Source organism: Cyphomyrmex costatus, unplaced genomic scaffold (genome assembly GCF_001594065.2).
Source record: "Cyphomyrmex costatus isolate MS0001 unplaced genomic scaffold, Ccosl1.0 scaffold18, whole genome shotgun sequence".
Taxonomy (NCBI): domain Eukaryota; kingdom Metazoa; phylum Arthropoda; class Insecta; order Hymenoptera; family Formicidae; genus Cyphomyrmex; species Cyphomyrmex costatus.
Window position 1 is genome coordinate 1,495,009 of NW_017275824.1, and position 8,700 is coordinate 1,503,708.

The window sequence follows — 8,700 nt, forward strand, 5'->3', positions numbered from 1 at the left end:
TAATTAGTTTCTTCAACTTAAAGCTGGATTAAAAAAAGAGAAATGTGGTACTTGTCCCATAATTTTATTATATTTTAAATACAAATTTTTATATTACTCTTTGATAACGTATTATGCAATGATAACGAAAATGCAAGAAATATTCTTTTTTATTATATTAAATGTATGTAAACTTATATGTTATAATACGTGCTGTAATAGTAAGCCTAAAATGTATTTAATATATAATATAATGTTACGAATTTGATATTAGCAGTGAAGCGAATTGCTGTAGCGTATACATATAAGAGGTAAAGCGAACATTAAAACGTATCGTTTATAGTATAGTAACATGGTTTTTAGAAGTTTTATTGATATGAAAGTTAATATATTGATATTAACTACGATGACAGGGATACGTATGGACTATGGATAGAAAAATACTTAATACGCAATCTGTGATAGGAAATGCAATGTTCAAGAAGATGCAATGAAATAGAAGAGACTACGTAAATAAATCTTGAGCACATTATATTTGGTAGATACGTATTTTTACATACAGAATGAAAATTATATCAGAAGTTATAAATTTATGTTTTTATTTAAACCGAAAGTAGAGAGAAAAAATCGTCACCTGTCTCTCAAAGATATAACAGCGAACAGTCTCATCTGCCACAAAAAGTGCTCTCCCAGTTAATTTTAAAGTGTCAGAACATCTTATTGTTATCTTTTGTGCTTTCTGTAAAAAAACAATTTGTAATATCTTATACATATAGACCATACTGTGTATGTATACACAAGAAAATTCAAAAGACTCAACTTCAGTTATTATTTTATTATGGAATGATCATTTAACAATTGGATGTATAGAACAGTTTACAATACAGATATAAAAAAATCAAACTGCATAGTTTTTCATTTTTATCATTACAATAATAAACATAAATAAACAAACAACATAATTTATCGCTATAAAAAATATACAATTAAATGTGATATATATATATATATATAATTCTACCGTAAATCTGTTATTTGCAGTCATTCTTAATTATATATAAGAATTAAAATACAGCGATATCATTTAAAATCGCAATTATGAGGATTACGTGACATTATGAGAAATTATTTTTAGAATTTCTACAGAGCAAGATTAACATTGATTAAAAACGTTAATGCCACATTCATAGTTATTATTTCCATCATATTGTATATAATCCATGAACAGATGGACCGAAAGACATTTTGTCATAATCCGACAAATATATTGTTTTTTCCTGACAATAACACTTGAGGAAAATTTACACAGATTATTTTAAAAAATAACTTTCCTTCATTATATACAGTTCTATAAAGACGTTTCATTTCATGGAACACGATAAATACCAACAAGTATATTTTCACGTTAATTTTATTTTAATTATAGTTGATTCTACGTCTTAAATATGACGAACAAGAAGCTAAGTAGTATAATAGCAGCCGCGAGAATCACGATACAATATAGTTTTTTATTAGCCTTCTGATATGAGTCAGCTTTCTTCAATTGTTTATAACCTTCTTGTACTTGTACTTGCGTTTGCTCTATATTGTAATCGATTCGATCTAAAATAGTACCCTGATCCTGTACCATTACTGCAAGATCCTGTACATAACAAAATTCCAGATTTTTATTTAATACTTTATCATGCTATTCGTGCACATTATCATGCACTAATATCAAAATAAATATCAAAACAATTTGAATTTACTAAATCGAAGAGTTTTACTTGCTATATTGTAGTTATTACATCATGAGAGTATTCATAATAATTTTTGTATACATATAATTTACCTTAAAAATATGTTTTAAATCTGCTATACTTTGAACTATACTTCCAATCTGGTCCTCTCTTTCCATTGCTAATTTCATTCTATCTTCCGGCTCCTCCAACTGCAATAAAACCGAATCCTGTCTTTGCTCATTTTTTTGCCAATTATTACCAGCTGCCTCGTTCAATTCTGTCACCCAAGAATCGGTTGCTATACTATTTAAAAGAGATTGATCTTCTGCGAAGAATTGATTATTCCTCTCTTCTCTTGATTTCACCTCTACAAAGATTTATTAAATATACATAAATAATATTACGTTTTATTAAAGATATTAACAGTTACTTCCGAAATTTTTACGGGTATTTTTTATACAGAAACTATGCATTTTGTGGATTATCTACGGAAATAACAATGAATTTGAACCTCAGAACTATTATTAGAATACCAATACTTTACGAATATTGCAGTTGACTTTATTAGGGTGAGGACTACGAGGAGCAGCATGAACAGTTCCTTCGAAAAATTGTTTTTACATATGTACACTGAAGTAGGAAAAGCAGGTGAAGGTATGGGAGACGACAACGTTAATTTTCCATCCTCCCATAAGTTAAAGGAACAACAGATCGGATCGACATTGAATAAGCACAATATGTCGATCTTATCTATTATTCCTTTAACTTATGGGAGGATGGAAGAAAATTCTTCTTTAAATTCAAATCGTCTTTAAATCCCTCAAAAAGATAAGACAAATCATAAAAAAAGACCCTAAACACTAAAGACTCTGATTTAGCTCTGCAGAAGTACATAAAATGCTCTTGTGGACAAGCATACATTGGAGAGATTAGGAGAATGGTCAATCTACAGATAAAAGACATTAACGTGACATTAGATTAAAACTTATCACAGTCATTATCAGAGGACTTTAAGATAGGATATCAAATATTGTATATTTAGTTAAATAATTACAACAACACAACCATATCTTTATACTTTCCAAGAAAATATAGACAATTTATAGAGATACAAAAACATCCTAATAATCTAAACAGAGATAATAGCTACAGCATAAGAATACCGAAGACCAGTCACTAAAAACTGATCAATGCTTTCCCCTTTCCATACCTCTGACTTTTAAACAGTGTACACAAATGCAATTCTTTGGAGTAGCAGCTCAGTATTAAACTGCTCTTTGCTCTTATAAAGTAAACTGTAATGTTCATGAAACACTGACATATTAATAATGGTTCTGGACATAGAGATGATCCGAAATGCATAGTTTCCAAATATCAATTAACGGTTAATTATTTTTATTAAATTACGAAGAACATACGTGTCAGATAATGGTTCTGTGCAGTTCTATATCGAAGACCTAACTCCTGTAATGCAGTCGAAAGTGCCATTACTGCACTATTAGCTAGCCGACGTTCTGCGGGCTTAGTTTCGTGTCTGCCAGCTGACTTAATTGTTTGTACTTGTCTGTAGCCATTGGAGAATGCACGTCCAATCTCTCGTGTTAGTTGTTCCATTTGTCTTTCTTCCTACAAAGTAATATAAAATATATTTCAAATCCTGATAGTTACAATTATTATGAACTATAAGTAATTTACTTAATCAATGAATTCTTCTTTTGCGAGAGGACAAGATAGAATAGTTTATCTGATTCTTAATAGCTTAAAAAAAAAACTGAATTACAACTATAAGGAATTTGCAAACCTGAGATGTATCATCCAGGGTAGGCCTGGTGAGCTGTTTAGAGTGTAGCTCGACCAAACTGTCTATTTTCACCCGTAATCTGCTTAGGATGTATTGTGTTTCTTCTAAGGCATCTGCCCAGGCGGGAGGTGCATCATTATTCATACCCTTCAGTTCGACATTGTTGGATACGTCAGAATCTGATTCCACCAGTGCTACAATATCAGTAAGATTCTGAAAAATCACATTATGAGTATTAGATAAAAGCAATTTCATATTGGAATAGGTTAAGTATACGCACTTGTTCAGCATAAATGTGCCTACTCTGGACAGCATTGTTTCGCATTAAAATGAAGGGCTCAGTTAAATTTCTTGTAGCCATTTTTGTGCTGTTATCTCTTCTTATCACAATATGATCTCGTAATTATTTCATCACGCCGCACTACGCACCACGTACCGGATCAGCTGTCATCTTGAAACAGCTGATTACCATCTTGCTCGGCGGAGCTCAAAGTGTGTTCAGCTTATGTTTCCTTGCATATTATCTTTTCATTCTTTATACTAGTTTACAGTTTTTATAACATTAGTATTTAAGAGTTACAAAATTATTTTTATCATTGAGTTTTAAAAATTAACAATTAATTTATGCCATACTCAGATTATAATTTTGTATAATATTTATAAATAAAAAATAATAAATATGTAAAAATTAAAGGGATCTGATCTGTAAATTTAAATACGCGTTTAGAGTGTTGTTGCTTAAACTATTGCTTATTTACTTGTATTTCGATTATTCTTATCCATTTTTCGAAAATAAGATTTAACTTTTTACATTTTTTTATGCAACTTCCTTTCTTTTATCTGGTAATTGTAATAATATTCTCTTGTGATACTTCATCGATTTTTAAAATTTATTGTTATAACGATGTAGATTGTAGATATTAATTCAATTCTGAATACGCAGACATTCGGTAAATTCATAATCTATTTTATCTACTGTGATAAATTATTTGACATTATTTTTTACAATTGCCGATAAAAATTTGAGAATTAGTGTAAAAAATTATACAATTATATATAATTTGCTATAGATCGAGTAATTTAAATTTCTTAAATGACAAATGTATCTAATACAATTGAAATATCTTTTTATTTCTATGACAGATTTAAATTCTATATCTACATTTAATATATTATATATTTATGATGTATAATTGATATATTGTAAAATTTGCAATGTTACAACATTAACAAAATTTTATTTTTTAACAATATGAAAAGCATTTACAATGTATTTAATTATATATACAACACACATAAATACAAAAATACTTCAAAATATACTTGGTCTGTAAATGAAATATATCTTTGCTATCGAATTTTTTATACCAATATGTAAAGAGATAATCAAATAATCACAATTTTTAATTATATTTTTGATAGATGTCACATGATGATTATTGATCTCCTTAACTTTAGCTTATTTTGTAATATTAAAAGAAAATGATAGATAAAAGCAGATGTATGATGCAATATTAAACTAAATAATTGTAATCGTATTCTATTTTACTGTGTTGGTAGTTTGCTTTTAGTTTCAATAATTAAGGGCCTAGTACTGTAGAGATCACCCAGTATGACCTGTTTTTTGATCATCAACAGTGTTTCCTGTCCTTTTGCGTAATACTGCCTAACCTTTTCTTCATCTTCTAATGCTTTATTCTCTTTGAATTCGTGTCGTATTTTTCGTAGAGCATACATTCTGAAAATACCAAAGGATTATTTTTTTTACATACACCCTTTGTCACTCTCTACTATAAAAAGCACAATTAAATGGTTCACATAATTATTTGCAAAATAAAAAACATTATACACACTATTTTTATATAATATAAATATATACGAAACAAAATCTTATTAATGTATTGCTATGAGAATTCTTGGGGACAAAATTTTAAATAATATTTCTTTAAGCAAAATAAAAAACGAAATAAATATTCATTTAGGTGTTTATAAAGATCGTCTTGTAATGATATTATATTACCTGTAATTGTACGAGTTCCATTTTTTGCTTTCCCGGATTAAATTCCGATAAAGGCTCAGAATCGCATCTCGAGTAGGACCCATTATATTTCTATAAATTAAAAATCTACTACAGTTTGTATGCAACTAATCCGACTCTACTGTGGCGGTCCGGATCCGGGCACATGGTTATGTTATAGTGGTTATGTAGAATTATGAAGTACTCTGCTGATTTGATATTTTGATGGCGTCTTGAAGTTGCTTGCATGGTTGCTTGTAGTTATTCCATGTATATAAATGAACTTATACTAGTCGCAAATTATGATAATACTATTGGTATTTATTATAAATTGTGCATTTGATGTTTGTCGAATTTATCGATCTGATAAAAAAAATTGATGTTTTGTTACATAACCTCCGAATGTTTATTTACATTAAATAACTAATAACTTTCATGTGAATTAAAGAATTAAAGCATTCTCTGCTTTTAGGCGAATAATAAACAAATTTTGTACATAGTTTAATCTGTACTTATATTATAATATAGTTTAAAATAATTTAATATGTATAATGTATATAAATGCATACACATAAAAATAATAAACCTTTTATAGTTTATATGAGATAGAAATGTTAATCATTTACAATTTTGAAATCAATGTGAATTAGGATTTGCAATACATTTAAAAATAGTCTTATTTATGCATTGTATGAATAAGTATAAAAATATGTAAAAGTAATGAAAATCTTTTTTTTTTTACAGTTTATGCAAGATATTGCTTCAAGATACTGAGACAATTTTGAAGTTAATGTGAATCAGTATTCACCATTTCTTTAAAAATTTTTGTAAATAAGAAAAATTTAATTAACGTTTAATATAATGTGGTATGTAATAATGTATCAAAGTATATGTTTTAAGTTTAATAAGATGTCTATCTCTGTTAAAAATATACTTTTTACAGGTGTATCACATGCCGTTTCTGTAAAGAAACACTGATAAACAATGTTAAAACAACATATAGAAGAGTCTCATTGGCTGCTGATGTTAGTAAGAACAACAAGCTGATGCTCTTGGGCCAAAAGTATGTAACAGACGATTGGACGAATGTTACGCCAAGCATTATTGCTAAATTGGAAAGAAATCTGCATGTTCAGCAATACCATCCTCTCTCACATTTACGTCAACGCATTGTGAATTATTTTTATGGACAGTTTCGCAGTAAAAGCGGGACCCCATCTTTTAGTATCTACGACAATATATGTCCTGTAGTCACAGTCGAGCAGAACTTCGATTCCCTTCTTGTACCAAAGGATCATCCAAGTAGAAAGAAAACTGATTGTTACTTTATTAATCAAGATACATTGCTGAGAGCACACACCACCGCACATCAAGCTGAGTTGATTTCGATGGGATTGAATAATTTTCTCGTTATCGGCGATGTATACCGACGTGACGAGATTGACAGAACACACTACCCGATTTTTCACCAGGTTGACGCAGTCAGATTGCGCACGTCGCAAGAGATATTTTGTAACGTAAACGATTCTGAAAATCTTAAATTGTTTGAACACAGAGGGACAGAAAGTGCTGACAAGCAAGCTTGTCATAGCTTAGAAGCTGTGAAAGTGATGGAGCAGGAACTGAAAAGTACTCTTACTAGTCTAGCACAAGCTATCTTTGGGAAAGGTATTGCTTCTCTTTAATATTTTTTTATTTTTTAGGTATGTAGGTTTGTTTTTAAGCGAAACTAACTTGTTGCAATTTTTCTCCATTAATAGTAACTGGAATATATATATAGAAAGAAATTGTGATGACTTTGGGAATAATTAAAAAAATCGTGTTTTCTGAAAAAATCTTCAATGCGTATTTATATCTAACAAGATTTAGAAGCAATAAATTCTATTCAATAATATTTTATTTATTAATAAATTTAGCTCGATATAGACCGTTTATTTATTTTTATTTTATTTGTGTTCTCCAAACAGTTTTATATTATAGATTAAGAATGTATAACTGAACTTGAAAAACTTTCTTAAAGAAAATAAAACTAATAATACATAATTTTAGTAAGTTCCAAGGATTTTAGCGTCATAAAAATATTTGTGTCTATCATATATTATATTATGGGTTAAAATGATTTGAAATTTGAATACACATTTCTTGTCCATAGATGTGCAATGCCGATGGGTTGACCAATATTTCCCGTTCACCCATCCATCGTGGGAGCTAGAAATATTACACAACGACGATTGGCTCGAAATACTAGGCTGCGGCATTATGCGTCAGGAAATTCTACAAAAATCTGGTGCTACAGATCGAATCGGATGGGCGTTCGGTCTCGGCTTAGAGCGTTTGGCTATGCGCCTTTATAATATTCCAGACATAAGATTATTCTGGAGCAACGACACTGGCTTCTTAAATCAATTCAAAGTAGACGAGCCTAATGTACATATACAATACAAGGTGAGATAAATGTTAAGAATTATTTCGAATTTTTTATATCTATACATTTTGTTAATTTAGTTATAATTTATAAAAATTTAACATAAATACAATTTTTAGCCCATCAGTATATATCCACCCTGTATCAACGACATAAGTTTCTGGTTGCCAGAAGACGGAAGTTATTCTTCTCACGATTTCTACGATATAGCTAGAGAAATAGGTGGTGATGTCATTGAACAGATTTTATTGAAGGACGAATTCATACATCCAAAGACTAAAAAAACATCTCATTGTTACAGTATAGTGTACAGACACATGGAGCGTACGTTGACTCAGAATGCAGTCAATAAAATTCATAATGAAGTAGGAAAAGCGATAGCTGCTAAACTTAATGTAGTTATTCGATAAAATTGAAATTAAATGTTTTCTTTAAAAAAAAAAGTAGGACTTTTATGTATAAGCCCTGTAATAAGAAATAGGCATGTAAAACTCGTATGAACAATACAAATGTTACAGGAAAAGGAATATATTATTTTATTTGTGAATAAATTAATTATAAACGTATTACATAGCAAATAATAGTCCTCTAGGAATAATATATTACTTGTACGTTTTACAATCGATAACAACGATTACAGTTATGTTCTACATGCTTGTAATATATACATGAATATAAAACATTACGTAATCTAATATTATTATTTATTTACGTGCTGAATATAAATGATAACAAAAGATGTCTCATATAGAAATAT

The 8,700-nt window shown here is 29.2% G+C and overlaps 3 protein-coding genes across 3 annotated transcripts; 1 reads left to right on the forward strand and 2 right to left on the reverse strand.

The window, feature by feature from the left end:
- Window positions 1-1,411: 1,411 nt before the first annotated feature.
- Syx16 (syntaxin 16) lies at window positions 1,412-4,060 on the reverse strand. Its single transcript, XM_018537660.1, has 5 exons — window positions 3,782-4,060; window positions 3,502-3,714; window positions 3,119-3,326; window positions 1,811-2,067; window positions 1,412-1,621 (listed from the first exon to the last, which is right to left on the reverse strand). Exons 1-5 carry the CDS (start codon window positions 3,860-3,862, stop codon window positions 1,412-1,414), a joined length of 969 nt encoding a protein of 322 aa, XP_018393162.1. The 5' UTR covers window positions 3,863-4,060.
- An 871-nt stretch (window positions 4,061-4,931) lies between these two features.
- Window positions 4,932-5,878, reverse strand: bcn92 (LYR motif-containing protein bcn92). Its single transcript, XM_018537681.1, has 2 exons — window positions 5,522-5,878; window positions 4,932-5,239 (listed from the first exon to the last, which is right to left on the reverse strand). Exons 1-2 carry the CDS (start codon window positions 5,602-5,604, stop codon window positions 5,047-5,049), a joined length of 276 nt encoding a protein of 91 aa, XP_018393183.1. The 5' UTR covers window positions 5,605-5,878; the 3' UTR covers window positions 4,932-5,046.
- A 428-nt stretch (window positions 5,879-6,306) lies between these two features.
- On the forward strand, window positions 6,307-8,462 carry PheRS-m (Phenylalanyl-tRNA synthetase, mitochondrial). Its single transcript, XM_018537659.1, has 4 exons — window positions 6,307-6,384; window positions 6,462-7,186; window positions 7,671-7,963; window positions 8,063-8,462. The coding sequence occupies exons 1-4, from the start codon at window positions 6,380-6,382 to the stop codon at window positions 8,351-8,353; spliced, it is 1,314 nt and encodes a 437-aa protein (XP_018393161.1). The 5' UTR covers window positions 6,307-6,379; the 3' UTR covers window positions 8,354-8,462.
- Window positions 8,463-8,700: the final 238 nt, after the last annotated feature.

Excerpts from the sequence above, each read along its gene's own strand:
- bcn92 (XM_018537681.1), bottom strand. The coding sequence starts at position 5,604 with ATGGGTCCTACTCGAGATGCGATTCTGAGCCTTTATCGGAATTTAATC. Across the intron at positions 5,240-5,521 it reads TGGAACTCGTACAATTACAG|AATGTATGCTCTACGAAAAA; the intron begins GTAATATAATAT and ends TGGTATTTTCAG.
- PheRS-m (XM_018537659.1), top strand. Across the intron at positions 7,187-7,670 it reads ACAAGCTATCTTTGGGAAAG|ATGTGCAATGCCGATGGGTT; the intron begins GTATTGCTTCTC and ends TCTTGTCCATAG. Across the intron at positions 7,964-8,062 it reads ATGTACATATACAATACAAG|CCCATCAGTATATATCCACC; the intron begins GTGAGATAAATG and ends TACAATTTTTAG.
- Syx16 (XM_018537660.1), bottom strand. The coding sequence starts at position 3,862 with ATGGCTACAAGAAATTTAACTGAGCCCTTCATTTTAATGCGAAACAAT. Across the intron at positions 3,715-3,781 it reads GGCACATTTATGCTGAACAA|AATCTTACTGATATTGTAGC; the intron begins GTGCGTATACTT and ends GTGATTTTTCAG. Across the intron at positions 2,068-3,118 it reads ACAGAACCATTATCTGACAC|AGGTGAAATCAAGAGAAGAG; the intron begins GTATGTTCTTCG and ends AAATCTTTGTAG.